The sequence below is a fragment of the Antechinus flavipes genome, chromosome 2 (genome assembly GCF_016432865.1).
Source record: "Antechinus flavipes isolate AdamAnt ecotype Samford, QLD, Australia chromosome 2, AdamAnt_v2, whole genome shotgun sequence".
NCBI lineage: Eukaryota > Metazoa > Chordata > Mammalia > Dasyuromorphia > Dasyuridae > Antechinus > Antechinus flavipes.
In genome coordinates, this window is record NC_067399.1 from 472140056 (window position 1) to 472164324 (window position 24269).

General features: G+C 34.4%; 1 protein-coding gene and 1 pseudogene across 1 annotated transcript in view; one reads left to right on the plus strand and one right to left on the minus strand.

Moving 5' to 3' along the window:
- LOC127550608 (zinc finger protein 501-like) overlaps positions 1–22290 on the minus strand; it is a 30925-nt gene extending 8635 nt beyond the window's left edge. Inside the window, exons 1-4 of the mRNA XM_051979702.1 lie at positions 22199–22290; positions 20268–20321; positions 6857–6983; positions 6432–6527 (exon numbers count right to left, since the gene is read on the minus strand). Coding sequence (XP_051835662.1) covers positions 6432–6527; positions 6857–6983; positions 20268–20321; positions 22199–22270 — 349 coding nt within the window. The 5' untranslated portion in view covers positions 22271–22290. The remainder of the gene's footprint in view (positions 1–6431; positions 6528–6856; positions 6984–20267; positions 20322–22198) is intronic.
- LOC127552713 (uncharacterized) lies at positions 1688–1901 on the plus strand (annotated as a pseudogene).
- Positions 22291–24269: the final 1979 nt, after the last annotated feature.

Below are 24269 nucleotides of genomic sequence, written 5' to 3' on the forward strand. Positions count from 1 at the left end.
CCCTAAGAACTGCTTTGGCTGTATCCCATAAATTTTGGTATATTGTGTCATTATTGTCATCTTCTTGAATGAAATTATCAATCGTGTCTATGATTTGCTGTTTCACCCACTCATTCATTAGGATTAGATTATTTAGGTTCCAATTAATTTTTGGTATATTTTCGTCTGGTGCTTTGTTACATGTAATTTTTATTGCATTATGAGCTGAAAAAGATGCATTTACTATTTGTTTTTTGGCATTTGATTTTGAGGTTTTTATGAATACATGGTCAATTTTTGTGTAGGCTCCATGTACTGCCGAGAAAAAAAAAAGCACATTCTTTTTAGTCTTTATTCAATTTTCTCTAAAGGTCTATTATACCTAACTTGTCTAACATTTTATTTACCTCTTTAACTTCTTATTTATTTAATGGTTCGATTTATCTAGTTCTGATAGAGCAAGTTTTAGATTTCCCCACCAGATAATTTTGCTGTCTGTTTCTTCTCCCAGCTCTCTTAACTTCTTTAAGGATCTGGATATTATACCATTCAGTACATATGGTACCTTTGAGGAAAATGTAGTTTTCTTCCTTATCTCTTCTAATTAGATTTATTTTTGCTTTTGCTTGATCTGACATCAGGATCCCTAACCCTGCTGTTTTTTACTTCAAATGAAGCATAATAAATCATGCTCCAGTCTTTTTACCTTTACTCTGTTTGTATCACTCTACTTTAAATGCATTTCTTTTAAACAATATATTGTAGGATTCTGGCTTTAAATCCAGTGTGCCATCAGCTTCCATTTTATGGGAGTATTCATCCCATTCACATTCACTGTTAAAATTACTAACTCTGTATTTCCTGCCTTCTTCCCTCCCCACCCCCCAAATTATACTTTTTTCTTTCCATTCCTCCTTTTCCTTCTTCCCAGTATTTTACTTCTAACCAACACTTCTCTCAAACAGCCCTGCCCTTGTATAACCCCTCGCCCTTTCTTATCCCTTTCCCCTTCTACTTTCATTCTCTCTTCTATTAGCCCCCCTCTCCCTTTCCTTTTCCCTTTCCTTTTCCCTTTCCTCTCCTACTTCCCTATAGTGAAACAAGTTTCCCCATGAAATTAAATATATCTGTCATTCTCTTTTTGAGCCAAATTTGATAAGATTAAGGTTCAAACATCACAATTGTAATAGGTCTTTTTTTTTTTTCTTTTTGGCCTCTTCATGAGATGTAATTTATCCCGTTTTACTTATCCTTTCCTCTTCTTCCAGTATAATCCCCTTTCCTCCCCTAGTTTCTTTTTTATATCACAATAAAGTCAAATTATACCTATACTCTCTAAGAATACCCCTAACAAAGGTATAATTCTCATTTTCCCATATAGGGATGTAAACTTTTTAACTTTTAAAAAAAAGTTCTTTTCTTTCCTTATTATCTTCTTTATGATTCTCTTGAGTTCTGTATTTGAAGATCAAATTTTCTGTTAAGCTCTGGTCTCTTCATCAAAAATAAATGAAATTCACCTATTTCATTGAATGTCCATCTTTTCCCCTGAAAAATGCATAATTTTGCTGAATAGTTGATTCTTGGCTGCAATCCAAGCTCCTTTGCCCTTCAGAATATCATATTCCAGGTCCTTCAATACTTTAAAGTAGAAGTTATCAGATTCTCAGGTATCCTGTTGTGACTCTTCAATATTTAAATTGTTTCAATCGCTTCTCGGCCTTTTGGCTAAGATCAAGTGTAGTATCTGTTCTTATCAGTTTAATATTTAAATTGTTTCTGGTTGCTTGCAGCATTTTCTCTGATAATTCTGAAATTGAGCTATGATATTCTTAAGAGTTTTCATTTTGGAATCTCAGTTTGGAGGTCATTGGTGAAGTCTTTCAATGGTTATTTTGTCCTCCAATCCTAGGACAACAGCGCAGTTTTTCTTGAGGATTTCTTAAAAGATGTCTAGGCTCTTTTTTTCATCATAGTTTTCAGATCAATAATTCTTACATTGTCTCTCCTGGATCTATTTTCCAAGTCAACTGTTTTTCCAGTGAGATATTTCACATTTTCTTCTATTTTTTAGTTTTGTTTGACTGATTCTTGATGTCTCTTTGAACCATTTATTTCCATTTGTTTAATTCTAATTTTTAGTGAATTATTTTCTTCAAGTAGCTTTTTAAAAATCTTCTTTTGCATTTGGCCAATTGAACTTTTAAATGAGTTGTTTTGTTCATTGGATTTTTTTCTATTTCACAAATTTTGTTTTTCAAGGAGGTTTGTTTTTCTTTTTTCATTTCATTAAATCTATTTTAAAGCATTATATGCTTTTTCCATTTCACCAAATCTATTTTTAAGGAGTTTTCTTCAAATACTTTGTTTCCTTTTCCAAACTTTCCTGTAAAGTCCTCATTTCCTTTCCCCATTTTTTTTTCTAATTCTCTTTTAAGGTCCTTTTTGAATTCTTCCAAAAGAGCATTGTGAGATGGAGACCAACTCATATCATCCTTTTGTGTCTTCATCTTGATGAAGTTTTGCCTTTGGTGTCCTCAGGATTTGATATCTATGTTTTACCCTGTCTCCATAAAAGCTATGTATTATCAGAGCTCTTTTTGTTTTTTTGTCATTTTTAAAGGATGAGGTCTGCACTTAGGGTAAAGGGGAGATTGTCTTCAGCTTCCTCAGCAGTTGACAGCAGCTTCACACTGCCTGGGGCAGTGGCTATGTGAGCATAGCTAAAACCTGCATTATTCTGGGGTTCAGGGGATCACTATTTGCCTTCTGTAGTTCTAGTGAAAGCCTTACAGCTAGTCTATTGATCCATTTGCTTCTGAACCAGGAAAGAGTAGCTCAAACTGCTGTATTTTAGCTAAGAGCTTCCCAGTAGATTTCCCCAGCATGTGGAGGCCACTTGCCCCCAGACCCTGCGTGGCACCTATGCGGGGCTGCCTCCCCTTCCTTCCCTACCATTGAAATAGACTGTTCTTGAAGTTCTTCCAAAATATCTTCTGCTGGCAATTTGTTGCACTTTAAATATTTGTAGGTTCCATCACTCTAAAATCAATTCAGAGGCTTGATCTGGTGTTGATTTGAGGGAAACCAGGAAAAGCTCAATCACTTGGTACTCTTTGCCATCTTGGTTTCACCCCAACATAATTTTCTATAAACCTTTGTGACTGATGGTAAAGCCCTTTGTCAGACTGACAAACCTTGTGTATCAACCTGTTCTGCTTCTACCATTTCTCCTGGAGTGACTGGGCAAGTTCCTCAGCCCTTTCTGAAGCCACAGTGGCTCTCAGGTAGATGATTACCTTCCAAATCAAGAATCAACCTATGAAGGAAGACTGTAGCAAGAATTTTGCTAACAACAAAGAGAGAGACCCCACTGGACTGTCACAGAACAATCTATTTCCTTTACTTTTACAAAGATGGACAATGGAGGAATCATTGAACTCCAGAAGAGATAATTTCCTCTTGTCATATAAGGTAGAAAATTTCAGTCAATTTTTGAATGAGCAGTAGATCCCCCACCTTTTTATATTAGTTGGAATACTATCAACACTAGATGCTTGGCCAAGGCAGAGGAACTTAAAAGGCATTCAAAATCAACCTGAAGTAAAAGATAAAATGCATTGATTGATGACAATCTGTTGAGAACATTATGAAAGTGTATGTTCTATCCTTCTTGGATCATGTCCTTCTTGGTAATCACTGTGGTTCCATCCGCACCGAATAGTTGAAAAGCATCATACATCTTTGGCCTACAAATAGCTTTCAGGGCATCATAAAAGCATTCTGGATTGTTATTATCAGCATAAAACTAAATTTCATCTGCTCTTTTATTGAGCCATTGCTTCATTCTAAGCTTTACTTTTGATTCTGCCTTCTTAGAGATGCATGAAGTTTTTTTCATTTAGCAGCTTCTGAATTTCCACATCATTTCTGTCAAACCAATCTTGATGTTTATAAGAGTTCTGACCCAAATGAGTAAATGCAATACAGTATACCAAATCTCTGAAACTTCCCTCTCCCTTTCTGCTTTACTGTTGCCAACTGTGTGTTAATTCAACTTTCCCTTCAAATGAACTACAAACTTCCTGCTCAGAGAAGTGGTCTAATCTGTTGACACCTAGTAGTCATTTTTCCTTGGGGCCATCACTTTTGTTGAATGTGAATATTTATCTTAGGACAAATTTTATGATCAATTTAGCACTCTGTATCACACATTACTTTTGCTACTCTCACATGTCTGTCTCTTTTCCTTACAATGACACAGTGTATTAAATGCCAATGTTTGCTGTGAGTATGCATCCACAAACTTTTATTGTGTTTAGGTAAATGGAAGTGTTGATATTGCTGACCAGGTCATTAGATGCATAAATTTTCAGTAATAAGTGATTGTTACTGTTGTTATTTCCAGCTCTTTTCTTCTCAGGGACTCCCTGGCATGCCTAGTCTGAGCCTACTCTAGCACTGAAGTCACCCAGAGATGTTTATCAGCTTGTCTTCTTTTGGCACCTTGATGATAAAGCTCTCTAGGTCTTCATAATTTTTCTTTGACCTCATTAGGGTTTATCATGGTGGGATAATAGGCAGTGATGATTGTGGGTGGCTGCTGCAAGAGACAATCATGCTGTCATCAGCCTGTCATTCACTCTTTTTGGCAGGCATACAAGCTTGTTGACCAAATTAGTTATGATTGCAAAACCAATGCCAGCTTCATATGGCCACTCCAAAAAGACATGTATCCAATGCCAATAAGCTGACCTTCATTTGCCAGCCTTGTTTCATTTATGGTGATTTGGATGTAATATCTGCTGAACTGTCTTCAACAACAGTTGTTCCTCTTTCAGATCTACTGGATTTTGTGTTTTTTATAGGTGTGTGCACATTGCATGTACCAATAGTGAGTGGAATCATCTTTGCAGAAATTTTTATGGTTTTTTGTATGTTTTGACTGCCTGAGGGTATTTCCCCCAACCCTCCACAGTAAACAGATGAAGACTGTGTAAACAAAAGGTTGCTCAGACACCCTAGGGGCTTCCAAATTTCACTGATGCTTCCAGTGAAAAGATAATCCCTATGGCCTAGGTCTCCTATGTGCAGAGTTGTGATTATAGCTCCCAGTGCATTTGCACCTGCTGTTTTGTCACTTGCCTGTCCTGGCCATAGGACTTTTGAGATAAATAAAAATGGTAAAATGGTAAAATCTAAATTAGATTTAAGTAAAACAGAATTAAACCAAAGTGATCGACTCTGCTCTCTCTTCCTGAGTCATCACAGTGCAGTAGCAAGACAAAGTCAAGATGACTGGCAATGGCTCAAGATGTAGTAGATAACCTTGGCAACCTACTGAGCTGTAAACACTCCACAGCACCTGCTAAAGCTGCTTTCATGGCCACTGGAACAAACTGCTCTCTGTCCCTTCCACCAGGAGAAGTCTTCATATGGTGGGTGTAGACATCCCCTTATCTCATCAAGAGTCTGAAACTCCTCAGTTACCCTTAATCTGGTTTAGCCATCTGCCAAAATAGTTTACTTGAGCGTGGACTACTGTGCATGCTATAGCTTTTTGAAGTCATAGGTGAGAGTTAGGTGGATCAGATAGACATCAAAGGTAGAAAGCTGCTCTAAAAAATGCTTGGTAGCCCTCACACCAGAGAGGTTAGTGTTCCCTGAACACGCCTTATACCATATGACCGATTATAATTCCATGATAAAACATTTTACCTGCCTTCTGATATAAAAGTGATGAGCTCAGAATATAGATTAAAGACTCATTTTTTTGGGGGGGGGAGGTATGAAAAGGAGAAAGGGAGAGCAGAACAGAACATGGCCAATAAAAGAATTTGCCTGAAATATATTTCTAACAAGTTTTTTTTTCTTACTTCCTCAATGCCAAGTTGCAGAGGTAAGTGAGAATAAATGAAGGTGGATCTTCATAAAGATAAAATAAGAACTTATTAACAATTACAGCTATGTAAGAATTAAACAAGCTGTCTCATAAAGTACATATAATGAGAGTCTCTGAAAAATTATACAGCCTTGTTTAAACATCTCTGAAGAAATTAGGAGCCACTTCTCTCCTTATCCATGAATATCAAAAAAAAAAAAAAAAAAGATAAGATGTTACCTTAGGCTAGTAAATTAAAAAAAAAATTCTTTGAATATTGAAAGTCACAAAGATAAACTACCTATCCCATAGTCTATTTTTCTGTTTGATCTGTTTTGTTTTTGTAATTTCTTAACTAGATGAGAATTTGAAACAAGATTACTTCTAAGATCTCTCAACACTAAGATAATTTCACCATATTACAAAATCAGGGTATTTAAGGGAATTTATGCCAAATGGCCTCAGTCTTATATGCAGGTCTAGATAGCTTGAAAGAAAATTACAAAAACCAGTCTACAATATCTTTTGACTTAATTATAATGATTCATTTTCTTGGGTCTTTCTTCCTTACCTGGGAAGGCACTTCTTGGAATTTCTCTCTCTACAATCCAAGGTTCTTTTCCTTGTTCCAATTGTGATATCAAATCTGGTTTATAAACTTGATGTCCTGCTCACAAGGAAAAGAAATAAATGACTTGGGTATTTGTTCTGGGGAAAAATGATCCTTGGATTAATTTCTAACTCTTTGTTCCTTAGGGTTTTTGAAGGATGAGAAAGTGAAGTATTGTGGACAGCACAATAAAGGTATCTATTTTATATTCTAAGAACTGAAAATTTACTTGGAAAAAATGAACAAGAATATCCTATTTTTGTACTCAAACTAAATTAGGAAACTGATTACCTACCCCAAATTCCTACACAGAAAAATGCTTTATAGTGAGAAGTTTTATACCATTGAAACAAAATGACCTTGTCATACAGAAAAAACACACTTACCCACTAATACTAGATTTCTGTAGTTCTCCAGCATTACATCTTTATACAGGTATCTCTGACCAGGATCCAATTGCCTCCACTCTTCCTGGGTAAAGTCCACAGCCACATCCTTGAATGTCAATGATTCCTGAAATATAATATATTCCTGCTCAACCTACCATCCAGCATTCATTTATATGTCCTTGGAGAGAACTGCTAGTGACTTAAGAAGAAAGGATTATAGATACTGCTAATTTTCAGAGTTGTCAATCATCCAAATAAAGTACATTATTTCCTGACTTCACACTTTGTGGCTAGAACCATCTATTACTAAATAGGTCAGGAGTGGAGTACATCCAGCCTGTGGACCCTACAGGGCCAACAAAATCATTTGCTAGGGTAATTGTAGGTGATGATGTACTGCAAGCTAGGTACAATAAACTCCCAGTGCTTGAATTTATAAGTTAATAATTTTGTAAAGTCCATGGATGATGTTATAAATATCCAGATGGTCCCTTGGCATTAAAAACGTTCCCCACCCATGAAAAAAGTAATACAAAAGAAGTAAAATACATTGTCAGTGTCTCTGATGAAGATACAGTTTTGCCAGAGAGGAAAGCAGACATGGAACAATTGGAATATGGTATAGTTACGTGGTAAGAAAGTACTCATGAATTTAGAGTAGAAGGGAATCCACCTACACTAGGGAAACAAATATATACAGGGCAAAAAGATAATGGAGAGAAACCAGCACTGGCCATCATAACTATGAATGTGAATGGGATGAACTCTCCTATAAAACAGAAAATATAGCAGAGTAGATTAAAAACAGAATCCTGAGAAACTAAGAGAGCTGCAAGAAGAAATAGACAGTAAAACTATAATAGTGGGAGATCTCAACCTTGCACTCTCAGAATTAGATAAATCAAACCACAAAATAAATAAGAAAGAAGTCAAAGAGGTAAATAGAATACTAGAAAAGTTAGATATGATAGATCTCTGGAGAAAAGGTAATGGAGACAGAAAGGAATACACTTTCTTTTCAGCAGTTCATGGAACCTATACAAAAATTGACCATATATTAGGACACAAAAACCTCAAACTCAAATGCAGTAAGGCAGAAATAGTAAATGCATCCTTTTCAGACCATGATGCAATGAAAATTACATTCAACAAAAAAACAGGGGGAAGTAGACCAAAAAATAATTGGAAACTAAATAATCTCATACTAAAGAATGATTGGGTGAAACAGCAAATCATAGACATAATTAATAACTTCACCCAAGAAAACGATAATAATGAGACATCATACCAAAATGTATGGGATGCAGCCAAAGCGGTAATAAGGGGAAATCTCATATCTCTAGAGGCCTATTTGTATAAAATAGAGAAAGAGAAGATCAATGAATTGGGTTTGCAATTAAAAATGCTAGAAAAGGAACAAATTAAAAACCCCCAGTCAAACACTAAACTTGAAATTCTAAAAATAAAAGGTGAGATCAATAAAATTGAAAGTAAAAAAACTATTGAATTGATTAATAAAACTAAGAGTTGGTTCTATGAAAAAACCAACAAAATAGACAAACCCTTAGTAAATCTGATTAAAAAAAGGAAAGAGGAAAATCAAATTGTTAGTCTTAAAAATGAAAAAGGAGAACTCGCCACTAACGAAGAGGAAATTAGAGCAATAATTAGGAGTTACTTTGCCCAACTTTATGCCAATAAATTCGACAACTTAAATGAAATAGAAAAATACCTCCAAAAATATAGCTTGCCCAAACTAACAGAGGAAGAAGTAAATATCCTAAACAGTCCCATCTCAGAAAAAGAAATAGAACAAACTATCAATCAACTCCCTAAGAAAAAATCCCCAGGACCAGATGGATTTACATGTGAATTCTACCAAACATTTAAAGAACAATTAACTCCAATGTTATATAAACTATTTGAAAAAATAGGGATTGAAGGAGTCCTACCAAACTCCTTTTATGACACAGACATGGTACTGATACCTAAACCAGGTAGGCTGAAAACAGAGAAAGAAAATTATAGACCAATCTCCCTAATGAATATTGATGCTAAAATCTTAAATAAATATTAGCAAAAAGATTACAGAAAATCATCACCAGGATAATACACTATGACCAAGTAGGATTTATACCAGGAATGCAGGGCTGGTTCAATATTAGGAAAACTATTAGCATAATTGACTATATCAATAACCAAACAAACAAAAACCATATGATCATCTCAATAGATGCAGAAAAAGCATTTGATAAAATCCAACATCCATTCCTAATAAAAACACTTGAGAGCATAGGAATAAATGGACTTTTCCTTAAAATAGTCAGGAGCATATATTTAAAACCATCAGTAAGCATCATATGCAATGGGGAAAAACTGGAACCTTTCCCAGTAAGATCTGGAGTGAAGCAAGGTTGCCCACTATCACCATTATTATTTAATATCGTATTAGAAACACTAGCCTCGGCAATAAGAGTCGAGAAAGGTATTAAAGGAATTAGAGTAGGCAATGAGGAAACCAAACTATCACTCTTTGCAGATGATATGATGGTATACCTAGAGAACCCCAGAGATTCTACTAAAAAGCTATTGGAAATAATTCATAATTTTAGCAAAGTAGCTGGCTACAAAATAAATCCCCATAAATCCTCAGCATTTTTATACATCACCAACAAAACCCAACAGCAAGAGATACAAAGAGAAATTCCATTCAGAATAACTGTTGATACCATAAAATATTTGGGAATCTATCTACCAAAGGAAAGTCAGGAATTATATGAGCAAAATTATAAAAAAGTCTCCACACAAATAAAGTCAGACTTAAATAATTGGAAAAATATTAAGTGCTCTTGGATCGGCCGAGCAAACATAATAAAGATGACAATACTCCCTAAACTAATCTATTTATTTAGTGCTATACCAATCAGACTTCCAAGAAAATATTTTATTGATCTAGAAAAAATAACAACAAAATTCATATGGAACAATAAAAAGTCGAGAATCTCAAGGGAATTAATGAAAAAAAAATCAAATGAAGGTGGCCTAGCTGTACCTGATCTAAAATTATATTATAAAGCAGCAGTCACCAAAACCATTTGGTATTGGCTAAGAAATAGATTAGTGGATCAGTGGAAAAGGCTAGGTTCACAAGACAGAATAGTCAATTATAGCAATCTAGTGTTTGACAAACCCAAAGCCCCTAACTTCTGGGAAAAGAATTCATTATTTGATAAAAACTGCTGGGATAATTGGAAATTAGTATGGCAGAAATTAGGCATGGACCCACACTTAACACCATATACCAAGATAAGATCAAAATGGGTCTATGACCTAGGCATAAAGAACGAGATTATAAATAAATTAGAGGAACATAGAATAGTTTATCTCTCAGACTTGTGGAGGAGAAAGAAATTTGTGACCAAAGATGAACTAGAGACCATTACTGATCACAAAATAGAAAATTTCGATTACATCAAATTAAAAAGCCTTTGTACAAACAAAACTAATGCAAACAAGATTAGAAGGGAAGCAACAAACTGGGAAAACATTTTCACAGTTAAAGGTTCTGATAAAGGCCTCATTTCCAAAATATATAGAGAACTGACTCAAATTTATAAGAAATCAAGCCATTCTCCAATTGATAAATGGTCAAAGGATATGAACAGACAATTTTCAGAGGATGAAATTGAAACTATTACCACTCATATGAAAGAGTGTTCCAAATCATTATTGATCAGAGAAATGCAAATTAAGACAACTCTGAGATACCACTACACACCTGTCAGATTGGCTAAGATGACAGGAAAAAATAATGATGAATGTTGGAGGGGATGCGGGAAAACTGGGACACTATTGCATTGTTGGTGGAGTTGTGAACGAATCCAACCATTCTGGAGAGCAATCTGGAATTATGCCCAAAAAATTATCAAATTGTGCATACCCTTTGATCCAGCAGTGTTTCTATTGGGCTTATATCCCAAAGAAATACTAAAGAAGGGAAAGGGACCTGTATGTGCCAAAATGTTTGTAGCAGCCCTGTTTGTAGTGGCTAGAAACTGGAAAATGAATGGATGCCCATCAATTGGAGAATGGCTGGGTAAATTATGATATATGAATGTTATGGAATATTATTGTTCTGTAAGAAATGACCAACAGGATGAATACAGAGAGGACTGGCGAGACTTACATGAACTGATGCTAAGTGAAATGAGCAGAACCAGGAGATCATTATACACTTCGACAACGATATTGTATGAGGACATATTTTGATGGAAGGGGATTTCTTTGACAAAGAGACCTGAGTTTCAATTGATAAATGACGGACAAAAGCAGCTACACCCAAAGAAAGAACACTGGGAAACGAATGTGAACTATCTGCATTTTTGTTTTTCTTCCCGAGTTATTTATACCTTCTGAATCCAATTCTCCCTATGCAACAAGAGAACTGTTCGGTTCTGCAAACATATATTGTATCTAGGATATACTGCAACATATCCAACATATAAAGGACTGCTTGCCATCTAGGGGAGGGGGTGGAGGGAAGGAGGGAAAAAAAATTGGAACAGAAACGAGTGTCAATATAAAGTAATTATTAAATAAAAATTAAAAAAAATAAAGGTCTACAAAACAAAACAAAAAAAAACAGAATCCTACAACATGTTGTTTACAAGAAACATTTGAAACAGAGAGATTTGAAACAGAGCAAGGATAAAAGGATGGAACAAAATTTATTGTGCTTCAATTGAAGCAAAAGAAGCAAGGGTAGCAATTCTGATCTCAGATAAAACAAAAGTAAAAATAGATCTAATTTAAAAAGATAAGGAAGGATACACATCTTGTTAAAGGGTACCATAGACAATGAAATAGTATTAACATTAAATGTATATGTACCATATGGTACAGTATCCAAATTCTTAGAGAAGAAGTTAAACCAATTACAGGAATAAAAAGATAGCAAAACAATATTAACGAGGGGCCCTCAAACTCCCTCTAATTTCACAAAGTAAAAAAGAAAGAAACTAGGGAGGTTAATAGAATTCTAGAAAACTTGGATATAATAAACCTCTGAAGAAAACTGAATTGAGGCAGAAAGAAATATACCTTTTTTGATGTATTACTTAATAATACATCAAATTGATAAAATTGATGTATTAGGGCATAAAACTTCACAATCAAATGCAGAAAGGCAGAAATAATAAATATTTACTTTTCAGACCACAATGCAATAAAACTTATATTCAATAAAGGGCAAAGACAGATTTTGTCTTAATCTATCCAAGGAAAGACAGATTAAAAACCAATTGGAAATTAAATAAGTTAATTCTAAAAAATGAGTGGGTCAAACAATACATCATAGAAACAATCAATAATTTCATCCAAGAGAACAACAATAATGATACAAAATACCAAAACCTATGGATTACAACCAAAGTAGTTTTTAAGGGAAATTTTCTATCTCTAAATAGTTATAGTAATAAAATAGAGAAACAGGAGTGTTGGAATCCTTACTAACTGTTAACTAATTAGAGTTGATCTAATCTTACAAGAAGATGTTTTGGGCAGAACCTGAAACAAGGTACTAAGTAGAACTAATTAATAAAAGGCTTGTGTTCACACCTTTACTCATTGGAGTTCAATGAGTTCATACCTCCCTTGAAGCTCTTTGGGCCAGAGAGCACTATGGGAGAAAACCCATAATCCCTCTCTCTGGAAGGAGCATAAATAGGCCAATGGGCCAGTCGAAGAAGTTCTTCAGAGGAAGACGCTACAAGTCGGGATTTTCACCGGAATGGCATGAAGAGTTGGAGCTGGCTGGAGGCTGAAGAAAGCAGAGGCAGAGGCTGGAGGACCAGACCTTTGGATTTGGCGACATTAGGAGAGAGCTCTTGGAACCAAGCAGAGAGATAGGCCTCTAAGCTAACCGGGCTATATTGGAGATAATAAAAGATCTGAACTTTCATCACCTGGCTGTGTTTTGAGAAGAAAAAGCTCACCACACAGGAGAGCAATGAATTGGATATACAACTAGAAAAAGAACAAATTAAAACCCCAGTTAAATAACAAATTAGAAATTCTGAAACTCAAAGGAGAAATTAATAAAATTAAAAATAAGAAAACTCCTTAACTAATTAATCAAACTAAAAGTTGCTTTTATGGGGAAAAAATCAACAAAATAGATAAATCTTTGGTTAATTTTGTTAGAAAAAAGAAAGAAAAAACCAAACTACTAACATAAAAAATGAAAAGAGAGAAGTTAGCATCAATAAAAAAGAAATCAAATTTATTTTGTACAACAAACTTTACAATCTAAATGAAAAATGAATATTTATAAAAATATAAATTGCCCATATTAACAGAAGAAGAAATAAATTACTTAAATGGTCCCAGTTTAGAAAAAGAATTTGAACTAGCCAGCAATGAATTCCCTAAGAAAAAATCTCCAGGGCCAGATGGACTTATAAGTGAATTCTAAACATTAAAAAAATTATTAATTCAAATACTATGTAAACTATTTGGAAAAATATGTAAAGAGGGAGTCCTGCCAAATTCCTTTTGTGACACAAATATGGAACTGATAACTAAATTAGGAAAAGCCAAAACAGAGAAAGAAAATTACAGACCAATTTCCCTAATGAATATTGATGCAAAAATTTTAAATAAAATATTAGCAAAGAGATTACGACAATTTATCAGAGAATAATACACTATGACCAAGTGGAATTTATACTAAGAAAGCAGAGCTAGTTTAGTATCAAGAAAACTATTAGCATAATTGACCATATTAATAATAAAACTAACTGAAATCATATGATAATCTCAATATATGCAGAAAACTCTTTTGCCAAAATACAATGCCTGCCTATTAAAAACACTAGAGAGCACAGGAATAAGGGGAGTTTTCCTTAAAATGATAAGCAGACACTTAACACTTCCTAGCTGTGTGATCCTGGGCAAACCACTTAACCCCAGTTGCTTCAGCAAAAAAAACAAAAACAAAAACAACAACAACAACCAAACTCTCCCCCAAGGCCCTCCAAAACAAAGCTAAGCTTTGAATTAAAAAAATTTATTATAAAAAATAGTAAGCAGAATTTATCTAAAATCATCAGCAAGCATTATTTGTAATGGGGAGAAGCTGGATACATTCCCTATAAAATCAGGGGTGAAACAAGTATGTTCATCACCACTATTATTCAATATTGTACTAGAAATACTGGCTTCAGCAATAAGAAAAGAAAAAGAAATTAAAGGAATTAGAATAAGCAATGAGAAGATAAAACTAATTCTTTGCAGATGATATGATGATTTACTTATAGAATCCTAGAAAATCATCCAGAAAACTACTGGAAATAATTAACAGTTTTAGCAAAGTTGCAGGATATAAAAAAACCCCCACATAAATCATCAGCATTTCTATATATTACTTACAAAGTTCAGCATCAAGAGATAGAAAACTTCCATTTAAAATTACAGTAGTAAAATAAAATATTTGGGTGTCTATCTTCCAAGACAAACCAAGGAACTATATGAATACAATTACAAAACACTTCTCACAGAAATAAAGTCAGATGCAAACAATTGGAAAAATATCAAAATGCTCATGGGTAGGCCAAGCTAATATAATAAATAAAAAAGGCAATTTTACTTAAACTGGTCTACTTGTTCAGTGCCATGCCAATAAAACTGCCAAAAGATTATTTTATAGAGGTAGAAAAAATGATAACAAAAATTTTCTGGAAGAACAAAAGGGCAAGAATATCAAGGGAATTAATGAAAAAATACAAAAGATGGTGGTTTAGCAGTACAGATCTAGAACTATATTATAAAGCAGCAGTCATCAAAACCATTTGGTACTGGCTAAGAAACAGGTGGATCAGTGGAATGGGTTAGATACACATGACACAATCATCAATAACTATAGTAATCTAATATTTGATAAACCCTAAAACTACAGCTTCTGGGATAGGTTCTCAATATTTCACAAAAATTGCTGGGTAAAGTGGAAAATACTGTATCAGCAACTCAGTACAGACTATATCTCACACCCCACATCAAAATAAGGTCAAAATGGGTACAGATTTGGGGATAAAGGGTGATACAAAGTATATTAGGAGAACAAGGGATATCAGATTTTTGGAGAAGGGAGGAATTTATGACCAAAAAAAGAACTAGAGAACATTATGAAATGCAAAATGGACAACTTTGATTACATTAAATTAAAAAGGTTTTGCAGAAAGAAAACCAACACAAACAAGATTAAAAGGGAAATACCAAGCTGGGAAAAAAAAAATTACAGCCAGTGTTTCTGATAAAAGTATAATTTCTAAAATATATAAAGAACTGTGTCAAATTTATAAGAATACAAATCATTCTCAAATTGATAAGTGGTCAAAGTATATGAACAATTTTCAAATGACAAAATTAAAGCTGTCTATAGTCATATAAAAAAAAAACTTAAATCACTTCATTAGAGAAATACAAATTAAAACAACTTTGAGGTACCATATTATACTTCTCAGATTGGTTAAGATGACAGGAAAAGATAATGATGAATGTTGGAGAGCATGTGGGAAAACTGGGACACTAATATATTGTAGGTGGAGTTGTAAAATGATCTAACTATTCTGGGGAGCATTTTACAACTTTGCTCTGCATTCCCTTTGATCCAGCAGTTCCACTACTGGGTTCTGTATCCCAAGGAAATCATAAAGGAAGGAAAAGGACCCACATGTGCAAAAATGTTTGTAGCAGCTTTTTTGTGGGAGCAAAGAATTAGAATATGAGTATGCCATCAATTGGGGAATGGCAGAATAAGTTATGGCATATGTAAGGGAATATTATTGATCTATTAAAAATAATGAACAAGCAAATTTTAGAAAGGGCTTGGAAAGATTTACACAAACTGATGCTAAGTGAAATAAAGTATTTTAAACAAGATTGTACAATGATCAACCATGAAAGACTTGTTCTTTTCAGTGGTTCCAAGTGGTTCAGTGATCCAAGGCAATGCCACACACTTTGATAGACAATGCCATCTGCATCCAGAGAGAGAACTATGGAGACTGAATGCAAATCAATATGTGTTAGGTTCACTTTTTTTCCTTCTTTTTTCTTCTGTTTTTTTTTTTTTTTCTCTTGTGATTTTTCCCTTTTGTTCGGCTTTTTTCCTCCCAAGACAATTTATAAAGAAATATATATTTAAAAAAATTAATGTACATGTATAACCAGAAAAAAATAAAGTAGAAAAGATGGAATACCGAGGGCATATTACCATCAACAACTCAATTTGCTAATCTCATGAAAATAATGAGAAAGGGAAAAACATCAGTGCTTTGGTCTCAAAAACATCGTTCTGATTAATGGAGTACAATAGTTTGCAGGAATTGATAGTTTGACTATATAAAATTTAAAAGGTTTTACACAAACAAAACCAATGCAAACAAAATTATAGGGAAATGAGAATATTGTAAAAAAAATTGCAACAAGTATCTTTGATAAAGGCCTAATTTCTCAAATATATAGAGAACTGAATCAAAGTTATAAAAATATAAGTCTCCAACTGATAAATGTTAAAGAATATGAATAGGCAGTTTTTAGACAAAGAAATCAAAGCTACCTATAATCACTTTAAAAATACTCTAAATCATTATTGATTAGGGAAATTAAAATTAAAACAACTCTGGGGGGGTAGTTGCATGGCACAGTGGATAGAAGGCTAGCCTTGAAGTCAGGAGAACCTGAGTGAACCCAACTGCATCAGCAAAAAAAACCCAAAAAATTAACTCTGAGATATAACATCACCTATTAGATGGGCAAATATGGCAAAAAAAAGAGAAAGAAAATGATAAATGTTGGAGGGGATGTTGGAAAACTGGAAGTTTAATACATTGTTGATAAATTCATGAACTGATCCAAACATTCTGAAAAGCAATATCTAGCTATGTCCAAAGGGCTATTAAACGGAGCATACCACTACTAGGTCTGTATCCCAAAGACATGACAAAAAAAAGAAGGAAAAGGGCCTATTTATGCCAAAATATTTATAGCAGCTCTTTTTGTAGTGGCTCAGATTTGGAAGTCAAGAGTATTCCTATCAATTCAGAAATGGCTGAATAAACTGTGATATATGATTGTGATGGAATATTATTGTGCTATAAGAAATTACAAGCAGGGTAACTTCAGAAAAACCTGGAAAGACTTATTTGAACTGATGCAAAGTTAAGTAACCAGAACATAGTACACACTATTAGCAATACTGAATGATGCATAATTGTAAATGACTTACCTATTCTTAGTAAGACAAAGTCTTCATAACTAACCATCACCTTTTTTATGAGACCAAGCCTATATCACCAACTGCTTAGACACCTCCACCTGCATAATGGTATCTCAAACTCAACATATACAAAAGTGAACTCATTCCATTTTCTCTAAACCTACTTTTTCTGCAAACTTCTCAGTTTCTGTCAGATGTACCACTATTCTTCTAGCCATCTAGATTCAGAACCTTAGCATCCTCTTCAATTCTTCTATCTTCTCTCCCCACGTTCAAAAAGTTATATGATTCCATTATCTCTTTTTTCTTCTCACTATCCTCAACCATGTTTCTTACAGCTGCCAAATTTGTATGCCAAAGCAAATTTATATGTCTAAAGTCTCAGAGATGTTACCCCACCACCCCATTTAAGACTCTTCAGTAATTCAATATTGCCACCAGTATAAACCAGAAAATTTCTTGTCCTTTAAAGTCCTTCAAAATCTGATCCCAATCCATCTTTTCAGATTTATTTCACATTCTTCTCTCCTTCATCAAACCTATGTTCTAGCCAAACTGGTTTACTAACCATTTCCTGAACACTACATCATTTCCTACTTCTAAAACTTTGTAAACTACCACATTCTTGGGATTTTCTCCTTTTCTTCACCTCTACCTCTTACAATCCCAGACTTCTGTTAAGACTTAGCTCATATGCTACCTCTTTGAAGCCTTTCTTAAGGCTTCCTATCCTCCAGGTGGGTGTCAATGCTCTTTCTTATACAAAAATTAGTTTTACTAATTTAGCATATAATTTATATTTACTTGGTAATGTACATATGACATTCTTCCACTCTTCCTCTCCCACTCTCACCCTTCACTGAAGTTAGGTACTGTTCATTTTTGTTTTTGTATCTCTAGGACCTGGTAAAAAGGCCCTTATATTCTAAGTGTTCTATAAATTTATATTGAATTATGACAGATGAAAAAATAAAGGACAAAGTTACCTTGTATATCTCTTATATATCTATGCCTCACATGATAGAATGTAAGCCCCACGAGGACAATTATTTATTTATCTATCATCCATTTTTTTTGGTAGCCCCATTCTTAACATATAGCAAGCATTTAATAAATACTTGTTGACTTATTATACATATATAATGTGTGTTTGTATACATGCATATATGAGTACACAAAAACATGTATGAAATAATATTATAATGTCCCTTTTTGAACAAAGAATCACAAATTTAGACCTGGAAGGGGCCTTGGTCATTTACCAACTTCCACATTTTACAAATGAGAAATACATTAAATAATTTCGCTAAAGTCATACACAGAATAAACAGTAGACCTGGGATTTAGGCCCAAATATAATTGCAAATTAATTGCAAAAATCTACTGCAAATTCAGTACTTATTTTTTTTTAACTATTCTCAAATGTGACAACACCTTATGATTCCAATATTTTTTATAGAATATCTATAGGTTAGTGTTTTCCAAAGTTAATTTTGTGACTGAACACATTTGTATTTGAAATTTATTTATAAGTACAGATTTAGAGTTTTGTGGGTATGAAAGTATGGAATAGTCCCAAGACAAGAGAAAATTTGAAGCAGAAAGAGGAAATTTAAGATTTTTATGTAAAAAAGTCATAAGAACATGATATTTTCATATAATTCTATTGTTCTATTTCCTAAATAAATGACTATAGAAATCTCTATTAAATTTTTGGCTTTGTTTTAAATTCATTGCAACTCATTGTGAAAAGATTTTCACTGGTATAATGTTAAACACCATTTTCATGGGATATTCATTTATATAATAACAATCACCGAACAGGATATATTATAGTGAGGTTCCCTAGGCTGTCTCAGAAAATACAATGAACTATGAATCTTTCTCCCAAAGTCAAAAGAAACTAGTTCCTTTGAACATTATTATTTATAATAATGACACACAAATGTGAAAATCTTCCTATCATAGATTAATTAGGAAAGTGCCATGATATTTGACTTATTATAGACAAAAAAGTTGCAAAAGGTCACTGTGAATACTTCTGTTGGCATAAATTATCCAAGGATTCAGTTTTCTTGTCAAAAAATGTATAAATTAACAGACTTAAGAAAATACCAATCAACTCTAAACTCAAGCTTTTCTGAATAGTGCCTGCAGGTCCAGTCATCCCACTGGAGAGTGAATCACAAAGAAATTCCCAGAACAAATCCAGGGCATGGGTTTCTTTTGGTGAAAACTTTATCACATGTGCCATGTTTACATCACTATTTATGTATCTTAACACCAACATTAAATAGTCACATTCATCTTTACTACCAAAATCCTTATTCTTCCAGTTGTCCGATGAAGATATGAAATCAAATTTGACTTTCCATCTTCCATAACCTTTACTGAATTTGTATTTGTTGTTTTTTTTTCTTCAAATATATCATCACAGCTGTCTTTAACAGATGTTTTTCTTTATCAGGAAAAAAAAAAACAAATTTCTCAATCCATCATCAAAGGTCCTCTACAATATGGTCCTTACTACAGAGCCTACTTGTTTCCTCTCATTTCCAAAGAAATATCCTTCATTGTAGTCAAGCTAGTCTTTACTGCTTCTTACAAATAACATTTCAGCTCTAATCTTTGGTCCTTGAGACCTTCTGCCATTTCTCTATAATTATTTAAATCTTATCCATCAAGGTCAGTTCCAGTCTCATAGCTCAGAAAATCTTTTCATCCTTTCATTCCTTTCCCTTAGTCCTGGTGCATACATTCTTGTATTACTTAACTTTTTCAAATGTATTAAAATATTTTATTTCATGTACCTATCTTTCCAATGAGTCTATTAGGCTTTTAAGGATAACGGTTACACTTTCTACTTTGTTTTATTCACAACTTCAAATTCAGTTTTAATAATACAGTAGGACTGAACAACCTGCGGAATTGTTAGATAATAAGCATAGTAGGACAAGACCACTGAACAATGGCACCAAACAAAATGGGAACACTTTCAATACATTAGGGTCAAACAACTGGGATATAAGTTCCTCAAGAGGACTTAGAAAAACTCGAAGACAAAGAAAAGAAAAGTTTTCACTCTTTAAAACTAGAGATACAACATTTGAGGAGGGAAAAAGCTCAACTCACCTGGGATATGGCAGTTAAAAGCACAGAATTCATTCTTTCTTGTTCAGTGCGACCCTGTTGAGGAAGAATAAAATCTCGAGAATGCAGAGCTGGGGGGAAAAATCATGAATGAAAGCCTCCTGTCTTTTGATTTTCACTTACTAGGCTAAAAATTCTTATAGAAGATTTGGGTATGATGCTTTATGCTTTAAGAAGCAATAGGGAGATCAAAAGGAATTCAAGAACATTTCTATCCTAATTTGAAATGATGATTCACTGACATCACTTTCTGAGTCTTATACTCTTTATTTTTTTTATTAGATTCTAATCATTGTATCTACTTTCTACTGTCCAATGAAAAATCATTTCCAAAACATTCTGTTGCATACCTTCCTATCTGTATTTACAATCTTATAAATCCCCATTCTTTACCAGCGTGTTTATGGGAGGAATTAAATTATAATTCATCAGAATATCCCACTTTCAATTCCTTCCCAGAAATAACCCTTAGAGAATAGAGAGTGAGACCGGAGGGTTAGGTCTGCTTCAGCCCACACCATGAATATGTAATCTCATTTATTGGGCAAGTGTTCTGAGGGAAAAGGTGATTCCAGGTTGAAAAAATATAATATTTCCTATAGGAGTAAGGTTCCAGCAATTAGTACCAGATACAATCTGCATCTTGGACAATCCATATGCTTTTCTTCTCTGAAATGCTCACTTTTCTCCTCAAGTATTTAAATCAAATTCTTCAATCACCCATTCCTCACCAGGTTCTCAATGTTTTAGTGTCATTCTATATCTCAGCAGGAGAGTCAAGAATTGCTCTGGCAAAAGACACAACATGATATGTACTTTGTTCTTGATGCTGCTCTGACAGCAAGGCCTGAGAGTTCAAAGTTAAGATTTCAGTAGGGAATCTTCCTTCTAGTGCCCAAGTCTGGGCACCTGTAGAATAGCAGCAGAGTTGATGGGAACAAAGAGAAGATGGAGTCAGCAAAAGGGACCTAGCAAACTTGGTCATAATTTGAGCCCTAAAAGGTAAAAAGTAGAGAACGCTATGCAAATTGATATATGGTGAATTTTATTCATTTATCAAACTGGTAAGGGATACCTATTATTTCCAAGTCCTTGACCCAGCTGCCATATAGAATAGGAGTTTGAATAAAGCAAGGTTTCTAAACTTGAGCTCAAGATCTGAATACTGGTAGAGAACAACACATAATGCTGAACAGTCAATATAAATACACGTTACAGTAGTATTATAGCCATTTACAAACTGGCTTCATTAAAACTTAAATTGGATTGGGAATAACATACTTTACTTTCCAACAATATTAAACTATTCCCCAATCCTTTTCCTGGATTACCCTTTTCTTCCCTGAACTTTTTCTAGCATTATAATCAAAGTCTGGAACTGGATTGAATCCCTATCACACATCTTCACTTAAATGTAAGTTCTTTGCCTTCAAGGCCCTGCAGGGGCCTATCAACATATCCAAGCTGTGTGTAGTATCTCCATCCTCAAATTTAACATGGCATTTATCAAATTAATCTTTCCCGTAAGAGCTTCGGGGACACATCTTTTCTTCCCTATGAAATAATCTAATGGGGGAGGAGATCTATTTTATTGGGGATCTTTGACTCTCCAGTGTCTCTCACAGTGATTTACACAGAGTAAATAATAATAGTTACTGCTGATACAGAACCAGGAGAATCTTCTTAACTCCTTTACACAAATGACATACGCAAGAGAGCTCTTGTCTTTCTATGTCTTTCACACATGCCCTGCAAACACCTTCTCCTCGGTTGTTAAGACCTTTGGACTGCTCGTCTCAGGGGAGGGAATGGCCCTGATCAGATGCTCGGCTCCCAGCCCCCAATCCCTTCGCGTATCGGCCTACTAACGAGTTCAGAGTACTTAGAGAAAATGGGTTCCGGTCACCAAATACCTGGAATGGGGAGCCAGGCCTGGCCTGACCGCTGATAAAGAACTGATTCCGGGACAAAGAACCAAACTGCATAGAAGGTGCGCGCGTGTATCTTTTACGCTACCCTAGAAGTGGGGCGGGACCTGCGCCTACGGAACGTCAGGACTACCATACCCAGAATGCATCGCTTCTGTTTTCTCTCGAGTTCCTGTCATTCATTTCCCATAGGTTTTGCGGATTCGCGCGGCCTTAATCCTTATGCCTGGATAATGGGTCCGATCATCTAGCTAGATAGTAGCTAGAGCACGAGGACAAAAAATTTCTAGATCCTGCTCTGTCATGCAAGTAGTGAGAGATCTTTCGACAAGGATAAGTCATGGTCAAATGTTTCGTTTTCTTAGGGAGGGAGGGGAAAAAACGAAACATAAGCGAGTGCAAAGAAAATGTTGTAAAAAATTACCCTGATGTATTCTGATGGAAGTGGACCTCTTCGATAAAGAGAGCCTTAATTGATCAAAGATGGACAGAAGCAGCTACACCCAGAGAAAGAACACTGGGAAGTGAATATAAACTGCTTGCATTTATGTTTTTCCTCCCGGGTTATTTTTACCTTCTGAATCCAATTCTCCCTGTGCAACAAGAAAACTGTTCGGTTCTGCACACATATATTGTATCTAGGATATACTGCAACCCATTCAACATGTAAAGGACTCTTGCCATCTCGGGGAAGGGGTGGAGGGAGGGAGGGGTAAAATCGGAACAGAAATGAATGCAAGAGATAATGCTGTAAAAATTACCCTGGCATGCGTTCTATCAATAAAAAGTTATTAAAAAAAATTTTTAAAAAAAGGACTTTTCCTTAAAATAGTCAGGAGCATATATTTAAAATCTTCAGTAAGCATCATATGCAATGGGGAAAAACTGGAACCTTTCCCAGTAAGATCTGGAGTGAAGCAAGGTTGCCCACTATCACCATTATTATTCAATATCGTATTAGAAACACTAGCCTCTGCAATAAGAGTCGAGAAAGATATTAAAGGAATTAGAGTAGGCAATGAGGAAACCAAACTATCACTCTTTGCAGATGATATGATGGTATACCTAGAGAACCCCAGAGATTCTACTAAAAAGCTATTAGAAATAATTCATAATTTTAGCAAAGTAGCTGGATACAAAATAAATCCCCACAAATCCTCAGCATTTTTATACATCACCAACAAAACCCAACAGCAAGAGATACAAAGAGAAATTCCATTCAGAATAACTGTTGATACCATAAAATATTTGGGAATCTATCTACCAAAGGAAAGTCAGGAATTATATGAGCAAAATTATAAAAAAGTCTCCATTTAGTTTTCTCCAGAGATCTATCATATCTAATTTTTCTAGTATTCTATTTATCTCTTTGACTTCTTTCTTATTTATTTTGTGGTTTGATTTATCTAATTCTGAGAGTGCAAGGTTGAGATCTCCCACTATTATAGTTTTACTGTCTATTTCTTCTTGCAGCTCTCTTAATTTCTCTTTTAAGAATTTAGATGCTACACCACTTGGTGCATATATGTTTAATATAGATACTGCTTCATTATCATTCTACCCTTTAGCAAGATATAGTGCCCTTCCTTATCTCTTTTGATTAGATCAATTTTTGCTTTAGCTTGATCTGAGATCAGGATGGCTACCCCTGCTTTTTTGATTTCACCTGAATCATAGTAGATTTTGCTCCAACCTTTTACCTTTAACCTGCATGTATCTCCCCGCTTCAGGTGTGTTTCCTGTAAACAACATATTGTAGGATTCTGGCTTTTAATCCATTCTGCTAACCGCTTCCTCTTTATGGGGGAGTTTACCCCATTCACATTTATGGTTAAAATGACCATTTCTGTATTACTTGCCATCTTGTTAACCCCGGTTTATGCTTTTCTCCCTTCTTTAAAAAAAAATTACCCTGGCATGGATTCTGTCAATACAAAGTTATTATTAAATAAAATAAAATTAAAAAAAAAAACAAATGCTATTAATATTCATTCTATGCCATCAAAACCTAAACAATGAGCCACTGAGGCTAGACTTAGGATAATGTTATTGGACC